The 25,277-nt window shown below is 37.1% G+C and overlaps 1 protein-coding gene across 2 annotated transcripts in view; it reads left to right on the top strand.

Moving 5' to 3' along the window:
• The window catches only part of LOC128663378 (aminopeptidase Ey-like), a 173,187-nt gene that overhangs the window by 94,435 nt on the left and 53,475 nt on the right, over positions 1 to 25,277 (top strand). For both annotated transcript variants that reach the window (XM_053717683.1, XM_053717684.1), the window contains exons 2-9: positions 8,975 to 9,825; positions 11,141 to 11,283; positions 14,279 to 14,415; positions 14,626 to 14,755; positions 14,959 to 15,113; positions 15,662 to 15,775; positions 17,868 to 18,011; positions 20,033 to 20,098. In XM_053717683.1, coding sequence (XP_053573658.1) covers positions 9,185 to 9,825; positions 11,141 to 11,283; positions 14,279 to 14,415; positions 14,626 to 14,755; positions 14,959 to 15,113; positions 15,662 to 15,775; positions 17,868 to 18,011; positions 20,033 to 20,098 — 1,530 coding nt within the window. In that variant the 5' untranslated portion in view covers positions 8,975 to 9,184. The remainder of the gene's footprint in view (positions 1 to 8,974; positions 9,826 to 11,140; positions 11,284 to 14,278; positions 14,416 to 14,625; positions 14,756 to 14,958; positions 15,114 to 15,661; positions 15,776 to 17,867; positions 18,012 to 20,032; positions 20,099 to 25,277) is intronic.

The raw sequence follows: 25,277 nt of genomic DNA, 5'->3' as shown, positions 1-25,277 counted from the left end.
GTAGGGTGATCTTTAAGGGGGTAGTGTTAGGTTTTATTAAGGGGGTATTGGGTGGGTTTTAGAGTAGGGTTGGGTGTGTGGGTGGTGGGTTGTAATGTCGGGGGGGGATTGTTATTTTTTTTTACAGGTAATAGAGCTGACTACTACGTACACTGAATCTTTAATGCAAGGTACGCAATTCAAAATGGCGTCCATTGCATTTCTATTTTATATGATTTGATTTTAGAAATTCAAATCAGCCAATAGGATGAGAGCTACTGAAATTCTATTGGCTATTCAAATCAGCCAATAGAATTTCAGAAGCTCTCATCCTATTGGCTGATTTGAACAGCCAATAGGATTTCAGGAGCTCTCATCCTATTCGCTGGTTTGAATTTCCAAAATCAAATCAGCCAATAGGAAAGCAAGGGACGCCATTTTGAATAGCTTACCTTGCATTGAAGATTCAGTGTACTGCGGCGACCGTATGAAGAGGATGCTCCGTGCTGGATGTCTTCAGGATGGATCCGCCCCGTGCCGCCGGGATGAAAATAGAAGACGCTACCGGGATGAAGATAGAAGATGATACCTGGATGAAGATGGAGCCACCAGGATGAAGATCCTTCAAGCGGGACTTCAGCAACTGTAAGTGGATCTTCGGGGCATAGTGTTAGGATTTTTAAGGTTTGGGTGTTTTTTTTGTTGTTTAGGGTTTGAGCTTTTTGTAAACAAGCTAAATGCCCTTTACAGGGCAATTCAAAAGAGCGTAATGCCCTTTTAAGGGCAATGCCCATACAAATGCAATTTTCAGGGCAATAGGTATCTTAGGTTTTTGTTAGAGTTAGGATTTTTTTTGGGGGGGTTGGTTGGGTGTTTGGTTTTACTGTTGGGGGGTCTTTGTATTTTTTTTACAGGTAAAAGAGCTGTTTAACTTAGGGCAATGCCCTACAAAAGGCCATTTTAAGGGCTATTGGTAGTTTATTGTAGGCTGGGTTTTTTTTTATTTTGGGTGGGCTTTTTTATTTTTATAGGGCTATTAGATTAGGTATGTAAAATAAAGAAAAAAGCACCAGCGCTAGATCTTGAGTGATGGTATTTGTATGTGCTTATCAAATAGATGTATCAGAGTTCAGTATAGTTTGATATTTATATGAAGTGGATATATATAGGTGTGTGTTCAGACCTAAAATGAAACTGTAAGTATATCAGTATATTATACACCCAATAACACGTATGAAACAGGTGTACAAAAAATAGTAACAAAATAGATAGCGTGCTGTCCAAATATTGATACAGACACCGTAAGTATATCAGTATGTTATACACAAATGTAACAAGTATCACAAAAATTTGTGAAAAAATAGTGAAAAAATAGATAGCGTGCTGCCCAAATATTGACACAGAGTACCCCTGTCTCTGTAGAAAATGTGGTAGAAAGAGAGTTCAATAATGGTAGTTAGGCGCTCAGCTAAAACAATTTCTTTCTGCAATATGAATATGTTCTTTTTCAAGTTTATAGATGGTATTTTAAAATATGGTCTTATGCAGATGAGATATTGTTCTTTATCCCAATTATAACTTCTCCATGTAATAGCGTGAAATAAGTATTTCCTGCTTACCAGCTTTTACACCAATCATATGAGGTAATGTGTTCGCTCTTTCGTGGGTAAAGTTTGTGATTTCTCTGTGCCTTTGTAGGTAGACCTTCAAGTATCCTAATCCGTTTGTAGATCCCCTTCTTAGGGTGTCGCTAGGTTATTCCATGGAAATCCTGGACTCTCTTGTTTCTTCTCAGATGGTGGTGAGAAGCCTTGTCCCCTCAAATGGTCATCCGGAATGTACAGAAAGAGGAAAGAAGAATGCACATAGCGTAATACTGTATATAACAGAATAAAATGTATTTATATGCAAGATATGCTTACATTGTTTAACCTCAATCGATTATGAGGTAAGATCTCAGCATATAAAAGCACCTCAACCTGTTTCCAGGGTCTCAGTGTAACAAAATTCAGTAGATGGTTAAATTGTGACAATAGTACCATCCCTTAGTGACTAGAGGACTGGTCTGGTATGACCTGGATATGAAAATTTTCCCCGTGTACTGAATGTCATCAGAAAATGTCATATAATGTTCATAAAATATTAGTGAAAATACCTCTCTGTTAAAAAAAGTATAATGGAACAAAAAATGGCAATGTCCGCTTCACCACTTGTAAATCCCAAGAAGTTGTGTATATATACAGAGTTATTTGTGTTGTTAAAATTGCCAACAGCAAAAGGTGGCCGTATGAAATAGGCCCTGTCCGCCCACTCATATATTCCTTATGCGTTTCAAAGTCGTTGGAGACTTCTTCAACAGAGGAAAAGTGTTTGCTTTTCCTCTGATGAACACTTTTCCTCTAGTCACTAAGGGACGGTTCTATTGTCATGATTTAACCATCCACTGAATTTTGTTACACTGAGACCCTGGAAACAGGTTGAGGTGCTTTTATACGCTGTGATCTTACCTCATAATCGATTGAGGTTAAACAATGTAAGCATATCTTGTATATAAATAAATTTTATTCTGTTATATACAGTAATACGCTATGTGCATTCTTCTTTCCTCTTTCTGTACATTCCGGATGACCATTTGAGGGGACAAGGCTTCTCACCACCATCTGAAAAGAAACAGGACTTCTCACCACCATCTGAGAAGAGACAAGAGAGTCCAGGATTTCCATTGAATAACCTAGCGACACCCTAAGAAGGGGATCTACAAACGGATTAGGATACTTGGAGGTCTACCTACAAAGGCACAGAGAAATCACAAACTTTACCCACGAAAGGGTGAACACTTTTCCTCATATGATTGTGGTAAAAGCTGGTAAGCAGGAAATATTTATTTCACGCTATTACATGGAGAAGTTATAATTGGGATAAAGAACAATATCTCATCTGCATAAGACCATATTTTAAAATACCATCTATAAACTATTGAAAAAGAACATATTCATATTGCAGAAAGAAATTGTTTTAGCTGAGGGCCTAACTACCGTTATTGAACTCTTTTTCTACCACACTATTAGATTAGGTGTAAATCTTTTTTATTTTTGATAATTTCGTTTGTTATTTTTCGTAATTTACTGTTTGCGGTGGGCTTGCGGATTAGGAGTTAATAGATTTATTATAGTGGCGGCGGTGTAGGGCTTAATAACTTTAGTATAGTGGGGGCGATGTGGGCGGATAGCAGAGTAGGGGTTAATAATATTTAAATAGTGTTTGCGATGCGGGAGGGCGCTGGTTTAGGGGTTAATAACTTTAGTATAGTGGCCGCGATGTAGGGGTTAATAAATTGTATTAGTCGCAGCAATGTCGGGAGCGGCAGATTAGGAGTTAATAACTTTAATACAGTATTTGCGATGCGGGAGGGCCTCGGTTTAGGGGTTAATAGGTAGTTTATGGGTGTTTAGTGTACTTTGTAACACTTTAGTTATGAGTTTTATATAACAGTTTTGTTGCGTAAAACTCATAACTACTGCTTTTAGATTGCAAAACGGATCTTGTCGGTATAGGCTGTAACGCAAGCTTTTTAGCCTCACCACAAAACTTGTAATGGCTGCGCTATGGAAGTCCCATGAAAAAACTTAGGCCTAGATTTGGAGTTCGGCGGTAGCCGTCAAAACCAGCGTTAGAGGCTCCTAACGCTGGTTTTGGCCGCCCGCTGGTATTTGGAGTCAGTGATTAAAGGGTCTAACGCTCACTTTTCAGCCGCGACTTTTCCATACCGCAGATCCCCTTACGTCAATTGCGTATCCTATCTTTTCAATGGGATCTTTCTAACGCCGGTATTTAGAGTCGTTTCTGAAGTGAGCGTTAGAGCTCTAACGACAAAATTCCAGCCGCCTGAAAATAGCAGGAGTTAAGAGCTTTCTGGCTAACGCCGGTTCATAAAGCTCTTAACTACTGTACCCTAAAGTACACTAACACCCATAAACTACCTATGTACCCCTAAACCGAGCTCCCCCCACATCGCCGCCACTCGATTTAAATTTTTAACCCCTAATCTGCCGACCGCCACCTACGTTATACTTATGTACCCCTAATCTGCTGCCCCTAACCCCGCCGACCCCTGTATTACATTTATTAACCCCTAACCTGCCCCCCACAACGTCGCCGCCAGCTACTTAAAATAATTAACCCCTAATCTTCCGACCGCAAAGCGCCGCCACCTACGTTATCCCTATGTACCCCTAATCTGCTACCCCTAACACCGCCGACCCCTATATTATATTTATTAACCCCTAATCTGCCCCCCTCAACGTCGCCGACACCTGCCTACACTTATTAACCCCTAATCTGCCGAGCGGACCTGAGCGCTACTATAATAAAGTTATTAACCCCTAACCCGCCTCACTAACCCTATCATAAATAGTATTAACCCCTAATCTGCCCTCCCTAACATCGCCGACACCTACCTTCAATTATTAACCCCTAATCTGCCGAGCGGACCTCACCGCTACTGTAATAAATGTATTAACCCCTAAAGCTAAGTCTAACCCTAACACTAACACCCCCCTAAGTTAAATATAATTTTTATCTAACGAAATAAATTAACTCTTATTAAATAACGTATTCCTATTTAAAGCTAAATACTTACCTGTAAAATAAATCCTAATATAGCTACAATATAAATTATAATTATATTATAGCTATTTTAGGATTAATATTTATTTTACAGGCAACTTTGTAATTATTTTAACCAGGTACAATAGCTATTAAATAGTTAAGAACTATTTAATAGTTACCTAGTTAAAATAATAACAAATTTACCTGTAAAATAAATCCTAACCTAAGATATAATTAAACCTAACACTACCCTATCAATAAATTAATTAAATAAACTACCTACAATTACCTACAATTAACCTAACACTACACTATCAATAAATTAATTAAACACAATTGCTACAAATAAATACAATTAAATAAACTAGCTAAAGTACAAAAAATAAAAAAGAACTAAGTTACAAAAAATAATAAAATATTTACAAACATAAGAAAAATATTACAACAATTTTAAACTAATTACACCTACTCTAAGCCCCCTAATAAAATAACAAAGCCCCCCAAAATAAAAAATTCCCTACCCTATTCTAAATTAAAAAAGTTACAAGCTCTTTTACCTTACCAGCCCTGAACAGGGCCCTTTGCGGGGCATGCCCCAAAGAATTCAGCTCTTTTGCCTGTAAAAAAAAACATACAATACCCCGCCCCAACATTACAACCCACCACCCACATACCCCTAATCTAAACCAAACCCCCCTTAAATAAACCTAACACTAAGCCCCTGAAGATCTTCCTACCTTGTCTTCACCATACCAGGTTTACCGATCCGTCCTGGCTCCAACATCTTCATCCAACCCAAGCGGGGGTTGGCGATCCATCATCCGGTGCTGAAGAGGTCCAGAAGAGGCTCCAAAGTCTTCCTCCTATCCGGCAAGAAGAGGACATCCGGACCGGCAAACATCTTCTCCAAGCGGCATCTTCAATCTTCTTCCATCCGGTGCGGAGCGGGTCCATCTTGAAGCAGGCGACGCGGATCCATCCTCTTCTTCCGTTGTCTCCCGACGAATGACGGTTCCTTTAAGGGACGTCATCCAAGATGGCGTCCCTCGAATTCCGATTGGCTGATAGGATTCTATCAGCCAATCGGAATTAAGGTAGGAATTTTCTGATTGGCTGATGGAATCAGCCAATCAGAATCAAGTTCAATCCGATTGGCTGATCCAATCAGCCAATCAGATTGAGCTCGCATTCTATTGGCTTTTCCGATCAGCCAATAGAATGCGAGCTCAATCTGATTGGCTGATTGGATCAGCCAATCGGATTGAACTTGATTCTGATTGGCTGATTCCATCAGCCAATCAGAAAATTCCTACCTTAATTCCGATTGGCTGATAGAATCCTATCAGCCAATCGGAATTCGAGGGACGCCATCTTGGATGACGTCCCTTAAAGGAACCGTCATTCGTCGGGAGACAATGGAAGAAGAGGATGGATCCGCGTCGCCTGCTTCAAGATGGACCCGCTCCGCACCGGATGGAAGAAGATTGAAGATGCCGCTTGGAGAAGATGTTTGCCGGTCCGGATGTCCTCTTCTTGCCGGATAGGAGGAAGACTTTGGAGCCTCTTCTGGACCTCTTCAGCACCGGATGATGGATCGCCAACCCCCGCTTGGGTTGGATGAAGATGTTGGAGCCAGGACGGATCGGTGAACCTGGTATGGTGAAGACAAGGTAGGAAGATCTTCAGGGGCTTAGTGTTAGGTTTATTTAAGGGGGGTTTGGGTTAGATTAGGGGTATGTGGGTGGTGGGTTGTAATGTTGGGGGGGGTATTGTATGTTTTTTTTTACAGGCAAAAGAGCTGAAATCCTTGGGGCATGCCCCGCAAAGGGCCCTGTTCAGGGCTGGTAAGGTAAAAGAGCTTGTAACTTTTTTAATTTAGAATAGGGTAGGGAATTTTTTATTTTGGGGGGCTTTGTTATTTTATTAGGGGGCTTAGAGTAGGTGTAATTAGTTTAAAATTGTTGTAATATTTTTCTTATGTTTGTAAATATTTTATTATTTTTTGTAACTTAGTTCTTTTTTATTTTTTGTACTTTAGCTAGTTTATTTAATTGTATTTATTTGTAGCAATTGTGTTTAATTAATTTATTGATAGTGTAGTGTTAGGTTAATTGTAGGTAATTGTAGGTAGTTTATTTAATTAATTTATTGATAGGGTAGTGTTAGGTTTAATTATATCTTAGGTTAGGATTTATTTTACAGGTAAATTAGTTATTATTTTAACTAGGTAACTATTAAATAGTTCTTAACTATTTAATAGATATTGTACCTGGTTAAAATAATTACAAAGTTGCCTGTAAAATAAATATTAATCCTAAAATAGCTATAATATAATTATAATTTATATTGTAGCTATATTAGGATTTATTTTACAGGTAAGTATTTAGCTTTAAATAGGAATAAGTTATATAATAAGAGTTAATTTATTTCGTTAGATAAAAATTATATTTAACTTAGGGGGGTGTTAGTATTAGGGTTAGACTTAGCTTTAGGGGTTAATACATTTATTACAGTAGCGGTGAGGTCCGCTCGGCAGATTAGGGGTTAATAATTGAAGGTAGGTGTCGGCGATGTTAGGGAGGGCAGATTAGGGGTTAATACTATTTATGATAGGGTTAGTGAGGCGGATTAGGGGTTAATAACTTTATTATAGTAGCACTCAGGTCCGCTCGGCAGATTAGGGGTTAATAAGTGTAGGCAGGTGTCGGCGACGTTGAGGGGGGCAGATTAGGGGTTAATAAATATAATATAGGGGTCGGCGATGTTAGGGCAGCAGATTAGGGGTACATAGGGATAACGTAGGTTGCGGCGGTTTACGGAGCGGCAGATTAGGGGTTAAAAAAATATGCAGGTGTCAGCGATAGCGGGGGCGGCAGATTAGGGGTTAATAAGTGTAAGGTTAGGGGTGTTTAGACTCGGGGTACATGTTAGGGTGTTAGGTGCAGACGTAGGAAGTGTTTCCCCATAGGAAACAATGGGGCTGCGTTAGGAGCTGAACGCTGCTTTTTTGCAGGTGTTAGGTTTTTTTTCAGCTCAAACAGCCCCATTGTTTCCTATGGGAGAATCGTGCACGAGCACGTTTTTGAGGCCGGCCGCGTCCGTAAGCAACTCTGGTATCGAGAGTTGCATTTGCGGTAAAAATGCTCTACGCTCCTTTTTTGGAGCCAAACGCAGCATTTGTTTAAACTCTCGATACCAGAGTTAAATTTATGGTGCGGCCAGAAAAAAGCCAGCGGAGCGTTAACAGCCCTTTTACCGCCAAACTCCAAATCTAGGCCTGAATTTTTATGAGTGCGGGACTGACGTTGCTTTACAGACTAAAAGGCTTGCGGTACAGCTATACCGACAAGACTTGTAATGGTTGCGGTGCTGTTTTAATGCTGAAATGAACATTTTTTCAGCGTTAAAACACGAACGCAAAACTTGTAATCTAGGTGTGTATTATTTAGACAAACATATCCTGTGTATTCTAAACTTTTTTTAAAAGGGCACTAAAGTCAAAATAAAACTTTCATTATTCAGATAGAGCAAGCAGTTTTATGAGACTTTCCAAATTACTATTATTATTACTATTATATGCAAATTTTCTGAGGCAGCAACTACTACTGAGTGTGTGCGCAGTGTATAGTATATATATATGAGTGATTGGCTGAAAGTTGCCACATGATACAGGGGGGTGGTAAATTGAAGTACATTTTGAAATATGTCAGAAAAAAAATCTACTGCTCATTTAAATTTTAGAGTAAATGTTATTGCATAGGGGCATATTTATGATTGTGCGAGCGGACATGATCCGATATAGTGGATTATGTCCGCTGCACATCGATAAATGCTGACAGCATACGCTCTCGGCATTTATCATTGCACCAGCAGTTCTTGTAAACTGCTGGTGCAATGCCGCCCCCTGCAGATCTGCTAGCAGGGGGTGTCAATCATCCCGATATTCGATTGGGTTGATTTCCGTCGATTTCTGTCTACAGCCTCAGAGCAGGCAGACAGGTTATGGAGCAGCGGTCTTTAGATCGCTGCTTCATAACTTCTGTTATCGGCGATTATTGAAAGACTTGCCAGAAACACGGGGCATCAAGCTCTGTATGGATCTTGATAAATATGCGCCATAGTCTTTTAATTATACACTTGTAGATTATGCAATCCTCCTGTATTTTATTGTCCTTTATGCTCAAATAATGCATGTGTTTAATGCAGCTATGTAAAGTTATAAAAAGTTTCTAAGCTCATTTTTATACTACTAATTTTGTACTACTACTAATATGCCATAATATGATATTAAAATATTAATGACAAATGAGTTTTTGTTTTCTACAAATTTTATTTTGTAACTACTTATATAAATCATGTGGTTTCTAAGCACAATTTTTTTTTCCAGCACAAACCCAAGTGATATATGAACAGCTCATCCTGTCAAAGTTTAAAGCAGATATAGGAGACTTGATCAGATAATTGAGTTGATCGGCTGTAAACCTTTGCCCAGCTTAGTTAATGGTTCACAAGTACGACCCTCTTGCATGCTCACCTGACCTAAGATATAAAGGAGTGAAAATCCCTGTCTCAGTCTGATCCACTTTCACCCAGCAAAATGGCAAAGGGGTTTTATGTCAGCAAGCTCATAGCAGTTGTTGGTATAATATTTTGTGTGGCTGCTGTGTCTACAATAATAGCTCTTGCAGTTGTTTATTCACAAGAAAAAGCCAAGAATAATGAGAACGAACAGCCACCAGTTGGAACCACTACAAGTCCAACCACTACACATTCAACGGTTGGTACTGGTTCTACATTGTCTCATGCAACCACTACCCCTGTGGGTAATGAAATTTGGCACAAAATTAGACTTCCAACATCGCTGGTACCACATCACTATGATATTGAGCTGAAACCTTACCTAGAGAAGAATTCAGAAGGACTCTACATCTTTGAAGGCAAAAGCACTGTCTTCTTCTTGTGCAAAGAAGCCACCAACCTTGTAGTGATTCACAGCAACAAACTCAATTATACCCTACAGTCTAGGTTCCATGCTGTCCTTAAGAATGAAGAAACGGGCTCAAATGTCCCTCTAATAAGGACATTTCTTGAGGTGCCAACACAGTATTTGGTTGTACAGGTGGATGGAAACTTGCAGCCTGGCAAAAACTATTCTCTTCACACTGTGTTTAAAGGGGAGCTGGCAGATGACCTGGCTGGATTCTACAGGAGCGAATACGTGGAAGACGGTGTAACAAAGTAAGAGGAGAGATATTCTAATATTACAACATTTTATCATCTATACATAATTTGGTGAAATCTACAGTATATTGTCATTTATTTTTGGCGGTAGAACAATAGCAACATATACTGTTGCTTGTCAAAAAACGTTAATTTGCTAATTCTAACAAAAACAAACAGATTATGAAAGTTTACATATAGATCAAATTAAATGCAATTTTCTCAAAACTGCTTTAGCTGATTTTTACTTTCCGATATGTAAAGGATGGTTAGTATATTGTTGCACTTTTGGAACAGATTTCCAGAACATGTACATTACAAGATAATTATATTTATTTTGCACATGTACATGAAATATTTTATATGCAGACAAATCGGTTGGAAAAAAAAATTATTTGAAGAAAGATTTTTATATTTTTAGGTTAAGGTTCAGGTTTATGTATCATTACAGGCCCCTGACTAGATTAGACTAAACTGACCAATCAAACAAAGCAAAAGATTAACTGGTTCACATACTTAAAAAATATTTCAGTTAGCTTACATGATTCCTAAAAGGGAGAATTTTATATTATTGTGAATGAACAAGCTTAAATGGTCATACAGATAGTGCACTTGGGTTATTTTAAAGATGTCCCATTATTATTCATTGAGTTTTTCATAGGAGACTATAAACAGGGATGTCCAACAGGAGGCCTGTGGGCCATATGCGGCCCTCTGCAGTAGTTTTTGTGACCCCCTTCTGAAAAAGCAGAATTAAGAATGTGCGCCATACGTTTTATGGCCCCAGGAAAAGTGGAACTAAAAAATTTGAGATTTGGGAACTTCTGGTGGGTGGGCAAACAAGATGACCACAACTCAAAAGCCCATCAGGAAGGGAGCACAGCAGATAGGAGGTACCCTAAAATGTTATCTAAATCTGGCCATGTGCCACTGGATAGTTTTAATAAATATTTAATTTAAATATTAATGGGCAATAACAAAATTTGGTTTTAGTAAATCTGTTATTAAAATTTACTGGTAACCAACAACTGTATTGTTGCTATAACTTACACAATAGAGGGAATATTTTCTAAAGTTTAATTAATTATTTTGTAGACATTCTTTAAGCAACATCATAGGATAATGGAACAAGTTAAGATAAAACTGCAGATGAAATTACATATATTATTTTCGAATTTATCCACATGCAGGCACATGTGTGCGCATTTCATTGAATATAAAAATAACTTTTTTTTTGTAACCAAATGTAATTATTGTTAACAAGTTACCCACCAATAAAGTTCTTGTTAAAAAAATAGTTTTTGTAAAAAAAATTGTACTATTTTGTTCACAGGATCATCGCTACAACCCAGATGCAGGCTCCTGATGCAAGAAAATCTTTCCCCTGCTTTGATGAGCCAGCAATGAAAGCCACCTTCAGCATCACCTTGATACACAAGTCAGAATATAAGGCAATATCAAACATGCCAGCAATCAGTAAGTGATTATATTTGTTTTACTGGTAGCATTTGTGGCACTGAATGCAGATAATAGTGAAAGCCAGAGAGGACAGAATCAGTAAAAAAAAACCAATGACAAAATATACAAAAATACAACAGACAATAAGTTGTATTTTTGTGAGTTATTACATTTAGAGTATCACATGAGATGTAGGTTTGTGCAAATTTACATTAACCAGCCAAGTGTAAGGCCAACAAAAAAAACAACATCCTAATGTACTTGGCTTATTTAAGCTGTGGTAAGTATGGATGTAAATTTCACTACCTTGCAAAGGATAAGAATGCAAGGAAAAGGCAGAGATAGGAGAAGGCAGGGCCAGGAACATGCAGAGTCAGGAAAAGGCAGGAGAGAGAAACTCTTTAGATTGCAAGTGGTGCACTATTTAGTGCTCCACGTGAGGTAAACATCTCTAGATGTACTCTTTTTGTGCGCACATATTACAAGTTGAAAGTAAAACTTTTGCACGCAAGCAAAACCCAACACTATCTTCAGGACTTCAGATATTGCAACCACTTATTCTCTCCATAAACTTTAATAAAGAGTGCAGAACACCTGGATATGAGATAAAGAATTATTGAACAGAAAATTAGCAGATCTACCCACAGAAGAACTCTGTATACATTGTTACCAATGCACCAGGAAACTCTGGGTAAGATATGCAAATATCTAACCTTTTTGCTTCCAAACACTGTTTTAAACACAGCATTACCTTTTATGGGGTAGGATCCAGCAAGAACGGGCTGTCCGGAAGTAGGATTTCTTTCTGCATCCTACCCTATAAAGGGGATTGCTGTGTAGAAAACAGTACTTGGGAAAAAAAGTGAGATATTGAATTTTGTTAGATGTAATGGTATAAAGGTTAAATTGTATTATAAACCCAGAGAGTGCCTGTAATGTTTGGTTTAGGTTATACAGTTCTGTGCGCCAGTTGCATAAGATATTGAGGAGAGATAATGGGGCCTATTTATGAAAGGCCTGTCAGACATGATCTGACATTACGGATCATGTCCGACAGACCTTGCTGAATGCGGAGAGCAATACGCTCTCCGCGTTCAGCATTGCACCAGCAGCTCTTGTGAACTGCTGGTGCAACTCCGCCCCCTGCAGATTCGCGGCCAATCAGCCGCTAGCAGGGGGGTGACAATCAACCCGATCGTATTCGAACGGGTTGAATTGTGACAATGTCTGTCCGCCTCCTCAGAGCAGTCAGACAGGTTATGGTGCAGCTTGCCAGAAACAAGGAGCTTCAAGCTCCATACTGAGCTTGATAGATATGCCCCACAGTGTGAGATCTCAGCTTGGATAACCCAAAGCTTAGGCGGCAGCAAAAGCCCATAGAATAAAGAGAGCGGATAAGCAGGAACCCCAAACAACCCCTATAAAATACTATAATATGCATGCTTTTGTTGCTTGCTCTGTATATTTCCCCATCCACTATACCACAAAACATTTCTCTCTTCACCTATCCCCCACCATTAAATGTTTTGCCCCTCACCAGTTCTAACACACAAATGATGGCTCAACTATCAGAATAGATCCTCTGCCCCTTTGTCACTTTCAAGGCTCAGACATTGGTCCCTTTCTCTTCTCAATCTATACATCATCCCTAGGAGATGATACCCAAATCTACCTCCCTGTCGCTAACTGTCTTTCTAATATTTTATCCTGGATGTCCTCTCACTACCTTAAGCTAAAACTCTCGAAAATTGAGCACTTTATGTTCCCCCCTTCTTCAAAATCTCTACCCTTCCTCCAACTGATAATAACATGCATGCTTGCATGCCGAATGTCTTTCTTTCACTCCTCACATCCAGTCTTTGGTTCATTTCTGCCATTTCCACCTTAAAAAAAATCTCCAAAATTCTAAGCCTCTGCAGACTGCCCCCTTGTCTCAGTTATTTTGACTGACATGCAGTTTTACCAATTAGTGATGACTCTCAAATAACTCCACGGGAGTTAGCACAATGTTATCTATATGACATATATGAACTTGCACAGTCAGTCAAAAACTGTCAAAATTCACTGAGATAAGAGGCAGTTCAATGGCTTAGAAATTAGCATATGAGCTTTGCTAGGTTTAGCTTTCCACAAAGAATACCAAGAGAGCAAAGCAAATTTGATGATAGAAGTAATTTGGAAAGTTGTTTAAAATTGTGTGCCCTGCTGAAATCATTAAAGTTTAATTTTGACTAGACTGTCCCTTTATTAACACTGCTCCTCCCCTATATCTCAGAAGTAATCTACAGATACTCTCCCTCCTGTCCCCTTTCCTCTGCTAATGACCTCCTCTCTTCCTCTCCTTTCTCTCTCCACATTTCTCTTTACAGGACTTCTCCAGAATGACCCCTATTTTGTGGAATTCTCTGCCTCGCTCCAGAAGACTATCCCCTAGTTTTCAAAGTTTTAAGCGCTCTTTAAATTATCTACTGTTCAGGGATGCATACAATATTCAGTATTAACAAAAACAAAAATAGGAATATCGTGCAATAGGGGTACTGAAGCTCTTTAAAAATATAGATTCAGAGACCAAATCAAACAAAGCTAATAGTATAAACAGAATTAAAGAGCGCTCATTTGTAAGGATAATAGGATTAGCTTTGTTTTGGATTTTATCACCTATTATCCTTACAAATTAGCGCTCTTTAATTCTGTTTATACTACACTACTATACAATATTTAGTAACATTATCTTAGTTCCTCTCCTCCGGTTGTTTTCCCCTTGAGCGCCCCTTAGTATATAAGCCTATGAGCCCAGCTGTTTTAAGCCAATTTATAACAGTGCATTCCATTCCATGCAGTCCATTTGTCTCCTATAAATGCTACCTTGCATATTTTACCTATGTTTATAGCACTGGGGAATCTGTTGGTGCTCTACAAATAACTGATAAAAAATAATAATAATAATGATAATTATGATGATTTAGGGCTCTTGAACATTTTCTCTTACACGGATTATCTTGGTTTTTTTTAGGTAGTACAAATGTTGTTGAAGGTGGACAAACATGGAATATTACAGCGTTTGAAAAAACGCCAAAGATGTCCACATACCTTTTGGCATTTATTGTTTCTGACTTTGACTATATTGAAGCTCCTAACAATGGCAGTCAGGTAAGTTTTGGTGCTGCTTTAAACATATACAGCATTGTTTATTATGTATTTTTGATGTCCCAACCAATAATGTAGCTATTGCCTATGGAAATGTTTAATCAAACTAAGCATTACAGGGTAAAACAACTTATAATACAGCAATTAATACTTAACATATCAGCTGTTGTGATCTGTGTAATTATAACATTATATGAATTAATAATTTTGCAGGTTCAGGTTCAAATCTGGGGACGCAAAAAAGTTATTAAGGATCAAGGACAATATGCATTAAATGTCACAAGACCAATTCTGCAATTCTTTGAAGACTACTATAAAACAAAATACCCTTTACCAAAATCAGGTGTGTGCAGTTCCATCCCCACATTATAAAAATGCAGAAAACATTAATTTGGCACCAGCATTTAACAGGAAGTTGAGATACTTATACTTATTTTTTTATTTTACAAGCAGATTATGGAATATTATGTAAATAATACAATATGAAATGTTAGTTGTGCAATTTCTAAGTGATGATACAATTCAGTCTCCTGCATTCTTCCCCAGATCAGATAGCCCTGCCAGATTTTAGTGCCGGAGCTATGGAGAACTGGGGTCTGGTGACATACAGGGAAACTGCTCTGCTATTTGATGAGTTAGAATCATCCATTGGCAACAAGGAGAGAGTGGTCACAGTGATAGCCCATGAACTTGCTCATCAGGTAAATGTTTTTGTTACACCTTGAAAATGATCTCCTATAAATTGTAACACAGAAATTGCTGAAAAGGTATTTACACTTTCTGAGAGATAATACTTAGATGTTTAATGTTCTGCAGCTATAATAATATACTGGGTCTAATTTAAAGGTTTAGGAATAATTTGGTGTAGAAGATATTTCCCTATTAGAGTTTTTGAAGTACAATATTATTGTTAAAAATATCAATCAACTGACCCTCTAATTATAACCAGGTTTAAGGTAATACATTTGTAAAATACAATTCATACATCATTGAGATCGCCAATATTAAAAGAGGAATAACATGAAACGGATTAGTCAAAATAACTGTACCAAATATATAGCATATGGTTGATGTAAAAAAACGACCTATTTTGTAAGATAATTCACAGTTAACAACATGGATGCATGCAAAATCTATAAATATTTATTATATCTACGTTGAAAGAAAATCTAAAAAGTTTCTAGAAATATATTTCCTGTGACCATGGTGTTTTTTTTTTTTAAATGTCTTTATCCTACTCCCTGTTTAGTGGTTTGGAAACCTTGTGACTGTAAGGTGGTGGAATGACCTCTGGCTGAACGAAGGGTTTGCTTCCTACGTAGAATACTTGGGAGCTGACTACGCAGAGCCCACTTGGAACATTGTAGGTTTTGTTACATTTATTTCTCTAATCTTCAAAACATTGCATTGCAGTATTTTTTATTTCTAAACATCTATTTAGGCAGATATATTTCACATGATGGTAACAATTACCATTACATTCTTGACCTTCAATGTTTTTGTTTCTTTATATGCAAATGTGAGCAACTACTTCATTCACTCTTTTTGTACGTCAATGAGCTGCCATGTTAAAATCATGTGCATATCATGGGTACAATAAGCAACTCTCTTCTGCTGTACACTGATATCATTTATGTTCGGTTTTGTTCTTTGCTTCCCCCTTTAGAATTTATTTTTTACTGGCATCTATGCCATAATATACATGTAGAGAAGAGTGCATAAATAGCGTGTGAAAAGCAGGAGAAACTGATCTCACTTATGGCTAGATCACGAGTGGAACGCTATTTATCACTCCCACTTGCATGTTAACTCCGCTAGAGATAAGCTTTTTGCACTTGAAGGGTACAACTTGAAAGTAAAATGTTTTTGCTTGCGCGCTAGCCGATGTGTACAAAAATCCAAAGTTAGAATATCGCAACCGAGTAAACTAATTCCCCCATAGAAGTCAATGGAGCATGAAAAGTGAAAAAGAAAACGCCTTACTCTCGCACAAACCCGATTGCATTCTCTCAAGTGCGCTAACCCGACATTAAAATATGAATATTTCACATTCCAATGTCCTTCACATAGCAAAATATCTTCTATTTATTCATAAATACATATTTCTATATTTATATATGATGGTATTTTGGTAAATAATATATATAGGTGTAGATATATTTATAGAAATATCTATTTATAAATACTTAGAACACATACCCTTATGTGAAGAACATTAGAATGTGAAATATTTACAGTAAATAAATACACAATTAAACTCTTTATTAAAAATGAATATCACAAATATGTTTATTCATGTTTTCAACTATTTGACTGCAAATGCTCCAATGCATACACACACACATACACACACACATATATATATATATATATATATATATATATATATATATATATATATATATATATATATATATATATATATACATACATGTGTAATTATGTGTTTATATATCTGTAAATACATATATACACATACAAATACATATGTACACACATACACACACGCATATATATGTATATATATATTTATATATATATATATACAGTATATATATATATAGTATATATATATATATATATATATATGTATACATGTGTAATTATGTGTTTATATATCTGTAAATACATATATACACATACAAATACATATGTACACACATACACACACGCATATATATATATGTATATATATATTTATATATATATATACAGTATATATATATATATATATATATATATATATATATAGTATATATATATATATATATATGTATACATGTGTAATTATGTGTTTATATATCTGTAAATACATATATACACATATAAATACATATGTACACACATACACACACACATATATATATATATACACACACATACATATACACAGTTAGACATGTGTATGTCTGTATCTCTATGTTAAAGCCCTTTCTGCCCTTTTTTCTAACATCTCAGACCTCATATCTTTGAGCTCTTATAAAAAAATGTTTTAATAATTTTTATTAGACAGTGTTAAAGTACAGTGTAACTGTACTTTTAAATGTATTTTTGATGTGATTTGTGACACTTTTTATTCAAGTGTAACAGTTAACCAAAGCTCTGGAGTCGTCCTACCCTGACAAACATTAAATTCAATTGTGCTCAAGTGATCGCGTTTACTTTCAAGTTGTAATATGTGTACTACTTCCGACGCATGCAAAGAGCTAAATCATTAGTGCGCCATTCGTAATCTAGCCCTTAATTGGAAAGCTTATTTCTATGTAAAACAGAACTAGCCATAGATATTTTTGAATTCTTGGGAATCTTATCTACTTTATAGATATGTACAAAGTTGCATAATTTGTAATTATATGATAAATGCACCTCACATATGCTGATTATTCCAATAACAAAACATTATTTTGTTCCTCACGCTGTTATTCCACTGATTCATTCTACTTCATCTTTTACAGAAAGACTTAATAGTGCTCAATGACGTCCACAGAGTAATGGCTGTTGATGCTCTGACGTCATCCCATCCACTCACATCAAGAGAAGATGAAGTGAACACTCCAGCTGAAATAAGTGAACTGTTTGACTCCATCGCTTACAGCAAGGTAAAATAGTTGTAATCTATCCCATAGAGTGCTAAAGGAACATGCACGCTCCTGAGCCAATCTAGGTTTAGACTTGAAAATAGGACACCAAGAGCACAGAGCAAATTTGATAATAAAAGTAAATTGTAAAGTTCTTTAAAACTGCATGCTCTATCTCAAAACTTTAGTGTCCATTAACATTTGTTTGTCGGATAAAGTAAGAGAGCTAAATTCCTCATGTAATAGACTTATACAGATATACACATTTTAAACTTCATGTAGGATATTGCTACAGTGCTAAGCTTAGGGTGCGCTAAAATGAGGGTGCGCTAAAATGAGGATGCACTGAGCTGAGCATGTGCATGTAGTGGAGGTCTTCATGTAGTTTCGTGCTATGCTATTAATAATAATAATGGTTTACTTCAGGTTTTAAAAAGTGCAATTTTTTTTTTTTTTTTTAAACTTGTTACATTTGTATAACAGTATTAAAGCATGCACCTACACAACACTTAAATATTTTTACATTTCTCCAGAAGAGGTGAAAAGTATATATTATTAAAAGTCTACTCTTTCTTGCCCAAAGCCTAGTTCATATCATAGATTGGCCTAGGAAATGTTACTCCACTCTCCAAAAATTTGCAATTCTAAAAAGTATTCTGTATTTTTGAAGACAATTAGTATATCTCTTTGATTGATTTCAGACAAGGTTTTTATATATAGGGACCATTTTTCAAAAAAAAATAAAAAAAAATCAATTCTATTATTAGTATCCATTAATGTATCCATTCTCTCTATATTTATCTGGTGCCGTATATTTTATCTGAGTGCACTAATTGTCAGCTTTTTTTTTTCCATCCACAATTTGAATATAAGCTTTTTTAGCTAATAAAATAATCATTATAATAAGCCTTTTCTCTTTTTTTGTTATTAAACTCGGTAACACAAAAAACATAATATTATTGAAATCTAATTGTAATTTTATCTTCGGAATTTTAACAATTAGAGAAGATACCTGGCACCAAAATTGGTATATTTTTGGACAGAGCCATATATAGGGGTATATTTATCAAGCTCCGTATGGAGCTTGATGCCCCGTGTTTCTGGCGAGCCTTTAGGCTTGCCAGAAACACAAGTTATGAAGCAGCGGTCTAAAGATCGCTGCTCCGTAACCTGTCCGCCTGCTCTGAGGCGGCGGACAGACATTGACAAAAATCAACCCGATCGAATACGATTGGGTTGATTGAAACCCCTTACTAGCGGCCGCAAATCTGCAGGGGGGGGGGGGTGTTGCACCAGCAGTTCACAAGAACTGCTGGTGCAATGATAAATGCAGAGAGCGCATGCTGTTGGCATTTATCGATGTGCAGCAGACATGATCCGCAATATCGGATCATGTCTGCTCGCACAATAGTAATTCGGCCCCATAGTGTGTTATATCAGGAGCTGGTTTGCTACATTTCATACATATTGGATTAATATTATTGTCCCATTTTTCCCTTCTAGTGGGAGTTATACAGTCAAGATGGAGAATATTGAAATGTTCGGAAAGATTTCAGGATATAAAAAGTGCAAAATTTTAACATACTTTTTTTAGATTGTACCAATAGAGCTCCCTGCGCTATCCATTCAAAATATAGGGATTGCTAAAAAAAAGTTTCAGCCACATTAAGATACTTTGATTAAAAATTGTATCCATCCACTTGTAATACTAGATTGTGCAAGCTCACATGAAAGATAATTCACCCTGTGCTATCGACTGTGCTCCACTTGTAGTCTAGCTCATTATGGGCTACATTATGAGTGGAGCGCTATTTATCACGCACTAACTCAGTTAGAAGTAAGCTTTTGTGCACGTCGGGTACAAGTTGAAATGAAACAGTTTTCCCTTTGCGCGTTAATCCAACTTTTCTCATGTTACCCACATCTGCCCAACAGCAAGAGAGTGAAGTGTGAATAAACTTGGTTCCATGATACAGGGGGGTTTAGAAAGTATGGTATCCCATTAATTTGTTTACTTTTTTACTACTTTTATTCATTTGCAGGGTGCTTCAGTCATTCGGATGTTGTCTGAATTTCTCACAGAGGATATTTTTGTCAAAGGACTGGCGGTAAGTAGCAACCAAATAGATATGTTTAAAGGTTAGAATATTGTGCTGCAGTAAGTGCCAAAAAAGCACAACTATAAAGTAGCTTTTATGTTTGCTTAACATACTTAAAGGGACAGTCAACACCTTAGTCATCTTAAAGTCTTTTTTTAGGTTAAGCTGCAAATAGCCTCCTGCACCCCTTTCTATATAATGCAGCAGGAACAATAAAAAAGTTATATTAAAATTATTGTTTCTGGCCACTTTGAAATGGCTGCCAAGCTCTGCCCACCGATAACATCATGATCTGGGTTGCATTACAGGCTCACTAGTTAGAAAAGAGTCACTAGTTAGATTCAACAGACTGTCAATGCTATTCAGCAGAGTGCCTAGATGCAGCCCAGATCATGATGTCATCAGTGGGCGGAGTGTGGCAGCCATTTCAAAGAAGCCAGAAACAATATTCATGTTAAACTAAAAATGTTACTGTTACTGCTGCATGATATAGAAAGGGGTGCAGGAGGCTATTTGCAGCTTAATCTAAGGTAAGACTTTAAGATGACTATTGTGTAGACTTTCCCTTTAAAGGGACATGAAACCTATGCCAGAAAATAGCTGTTTGGCCCTTACAATATGCATACAAATGTACAGTATATATAAAAACACCTGCTTCTAAACATTTTTAAGTCTGAGGTAGGACACTTTTCACACAACCAAAACTAGTCTTCGAGCATACAAAGATATATGTATAGTTGGAAGAAAAGGAAAAAGGAGCGCAATCTGATTTAAGTGCAGAATTTTAATAACACGTTAGCGTACGAACAAATGACTATTACGAAATGTTTAAACCATGTGCAATGTTATAAAAAATAGCAGTCATTCGGTGGTAACGGTGTCCATCTGGATCCTCAAACCATCCTTGCTCATGCTTTAGCCACCAAGCAGTGCGGAAGACTAGAGCGGTAGGTCCACATGGAATGCTGTTTGCTATTGAAACCAGTCAGGTTCTGTGAAAGTTTCTACGCATTTCATCTGTATGATGTGCACAGACTTTTTCACAAGTGCATACAGATAAAAAGCGTTGAGACTTTCACAGACCTTCCGTAGCAAACAACGTTTCATGTGATTAATACTGAAAGTGGAAGTGATAAAGTCACTTCCACGAAAGAATGCGGGTATAGCACTCACTGTCTCAAGCACTAGGCAGGGTTAAATTCCTAAGTATAAAACTTAACTTTTATTGGGTACTAATAAAATTAAGGGAGATGGGGGGAAAAACATAAACATTTAAAAACCTAGGATAGAGTAGTCGTGTATAGATTCCTTAATATACCAAAATTGTGTAAATAGGCCTTTGGAGTATGATAGCCCAAATAGTTGTATTAAGGTATGATCTATACGATATGATCTATATCTATATCATTTTGGTATATTAAGGAATCTATACACGACTACTCTATCCTAGGTTTTTAAATGTTTATGATTTTTTCCCCCCTCTCCCTTAATCTTATTAGTACCCAATAAGAGTTAAGTTTTATACTTAGGAATTTAACTCCGCCTAGTGGTTGAGACAGTGAGTGCTATACCCGCATTCTTTCGTGGAAGTGACTTTATCACTTCCACTTTCAGTATTAATGTAATTTTCGTGGCAGGAGCACCCCTCCCTTCAATAATATAGAAAAACTTTATTATAACTAATACTAACCAACCATCGTATACATATTGGGGAGTTTGTCCAATTGTAGTGCCATTGCTCAAACTTGTTTCTAATAACGTTTCATGTGAACCTACCACTCAAGTCTTCTGCACTGCTTGGCAGCTAGAGCACTAGCAAGGATGGTTTGAGGATCCAGACAGACACCGCTACCACCGGAGGACTGCTGTTTTTTTTAAATATTACAAATAAGTTTTATACATTTCGTAAGTAGCCATTTGTTTGTGCACTTACGTGTTATTAAAATTCTGCACTTGAACCAAATTATGCTTCTTTTGTCTTTTCGTCCAGCTTTTTTCCTTATGAGTAAGATACACTGAAATTCTTACTGACTTTCAGCAAGATTACAAGTTGTGCGCTAAACCGGGTGCGTTAAGAATGCAAAAAAATGAGCGTTATCACACTTTCCATAGCGCTGCCATTACGAGTTACTGAAAAACCTCCTTGTGCTGTGCGTTATGGTGCGATAAGCTCCATACCGCACAAAAGCCAAGGGCAGAGTTTACGTGCTTGTGCACGCTTTCCCCCATAGTAATCAATGGAGAGAAAGTGTTAGAAAAGAACTAATACCTGTGATTGCGGAATGGCAATCGCCGTAACGAAGCCCCGTTGATGTCTATGGGGAAAAGAAAGCTATGTAAAAGCCTAACACCCTAACATAAACCCTTAGTCTAAACACCCCTAATCCACTGCTCTCCGACATCACCAACACTAAATAAGCCTATTTACCCATAATCCGCTGCCCCTGACATCGCCAACACTAAATAAAATGATTAACCCCTAAACCGCCAACCCCTGAAATCGCTGACACTAAATAAAAGGATTAACCCCTAAACCGCCGGCCCCCCACATCGGTACTAATAAACTAAACCTATTAACCCCTAAACCACCCAACCTCCACATCGCAACACACTAAATTAAACTATTAACCCAACAAAAAAGCCCCCCAAATAAAAACACCCCCTAACCTAACAATAAACTACCAATAGCCCTTAAAAGGGCATTTTGTAGGGCATTGCCCTAAGTTAAACAGCTCGTTTACCTACAAAAAATTACAAAGTCCCCCCAACAGTAAAAACCCCTATTCCAACCGACCCCCGAAAATAAAAAACCTAAATCTAAAAAAAAACAAATCTAAAAAAACCTAATCTACTCATTGTCCCTAAAGGAGCATTTGTATAGGCATTGCCCTTAAAAGGGCATTCAAGTCTTTTACTGCCCATCCCTAATCGTAAAAAAAAAAAATCACCCCTAATAAAACTATTTACCCATAATCCGCTGCCCCTGAAATCGCCAACACTAAATAAAAGGATTAACCCCTAAACTGCCGGCCCCCACATCGGTACTAATAAACTAAACCTATTAACCCCTAAACCACCCGCCCTCCACATCGCAACACAGTACATTAAACTATTAACCCTTAAACCTAACACCCCCCTATTTAAAATTAAACTTACAATATAACATAAATAACATAAATAAAAACTTACCTGTGAAATAAAAAAAATAAGTTTAATTTGTAGTTTACTATTTTAAATAAATAAAATAAACAAAAAATAAAAAAACTAACATTACAATATTAAATAATCCTAAACCTATGAAAAAAAAATAAAGAAGCCTAACATTGCAAAAAATAATAAACACTAACATTACGAAAAATAAAAAAATCTAAGATTACAAAAAATAATAAACGAACTGATCCAAAATAATAAAAATTACACCCAATCTAATAGTCCTATAACAACAAAAAAGCCCCCCAAATAAAAACACCCCCTAACCTAACAACAAACTACCAATAGCCCTTAAAAGGGCCTTTTGTAGGGCATTGCCCCAAGTTAAACAGCTCTTTTACCTACAAAAAATGACAAAGTCCCCCCAACAGTAAAAACCCTATTCCAACCGACCCCCAAAAATAAAAAACCTAAATCTAAAAAAAAAACAAATCTAAAAAAACCTAATCTACTCATTGCCGCTAAAGGGGCATTTGTATAGGCATTGCCATTAAAAGGGCATTCAGGTCTTTTACTGCCCATCCCTAATCTTAAAAATAAAAATCACCCCTAATAAAAGCAAAAAAACTAACACTTACCCCAGGAAATCTACTCACGGTTTCTGAAGTCGGGACATCATCTTCATCCAGGTGGCGACATCTTGATACATCGCGGGGGCATCTTCTATCTTCATGCCGGTGGTGCAGAGCTGTGGAGGCGCGGAGCATCTTTGCCAGCAGTGCAGACATCCAGCGTGGAGAATCCTCTTCATACGATCACCGCCATACACTGAAGCTTGAATGCAAGGTACCCATTTAAAAATGGGGTACCTTGCATTCCTATTGGCTGACATTTTCAAATCAGTCAATAGGATGAGAGATACTAAAATCCTATTGGCTGATTTTTCAGTGGTAAAGCCACACCGCACCATACCACAAAACTTGTTATCTAGCTGTTTGTGAGCTGCACCCGATCCAGGCTTCTACTTCTGCCATACTCCATGAGGATCTTCCTGCATTTGCTGTTCAATCCATGTTTGGATTTACAGGGTTATTGGAGATTCATTGTGTAGTTTTGCCATACTCCAAGAGGAACTTTTTTGGGCCAGTCGGTTAGGCTTTTTGACTGAAAAGGGACTTCTAGTGCTAGTACCGGTATTTCTTTTCCACATGTAAAAATATATGTGTATGCACCATACACCAGCTTGGCCATCACTAGTGTTAGCATTGTGTGTATGCAGCTATCAGTCAGTCATTGTATGCTTCAAGTTGGTACCAGGATGTATAAAACACAATCTAAACTTGGGTAAAAAAACAAACAAAACAAAAAACAGGTATTTTTTAACTTATAGTGAAAGTAAACTTTCAAGAATGAGTGCCCGGTTTTTAAAAATACTATTAAAAACAGGGGCACTTTCATTCATGAAAGTTTACATTTCACCCGTTTTCATAAAATACCTTCTCTTCTTGAAGCCACTCCAGAGCTTCACCAGCCCGTCGCAAGCCTCTTCATACGTCAGCAATGACGATTCCGGTATCCTCCAATCACGGCTTCCCCCCCAGGGGAATCATTGCCTGAGGCAACGCTGTGATTGAAGGAAGCTGGTTTCGTCATTGCTGGGTAAGTTAACCATGAAGAAGCATGCGGGGGGCATTGTTTGAGAACGGCAATCCGGCGTTTCAGAAGAAAAAGGTAAGTATTTTTAAAATCCCTTGCAATGTCAATTTTCATGAATGAATGTGCCCCTGTTTTTAATCATTTTTGTAAAAACTGGGCACTCATTCTTGAAAGTTTACCTTCAGTTTAAGTTCAAAAAATACCTTTTTTTGTTTGTTTGTTTTCACCCCAAGTTTAGATCGTGTTTTTGACATTCACTTTAAGTGTAAATGTAGTGTAATTTTTTTTTTTTTAAATAATCATTTCTCTGATGGCAAAGAACCTTCTTTCTGTATTTATTTTTATGTCCTTTTAAGAAACAATCAAAGCTTTAAAATATATA

The sequence above is a fragment of the Bombina bombina genome, chromosome 6 (genome assembly GCF_027579735.1).
Source record: "Bombina bombina isolate aBomBom1 chromosome 6, aBomBom1.pri, whole genome shotgun sequence".
Lineage (NCBI taxonomy): Eukaryota > Metazoa > Chordata > Amphibia > Anura > Bombinatoridae > Bombina > Bombina bombina.
This window is presented reverse-complemented; position numbering and strand designations above follow the sequence as displayed.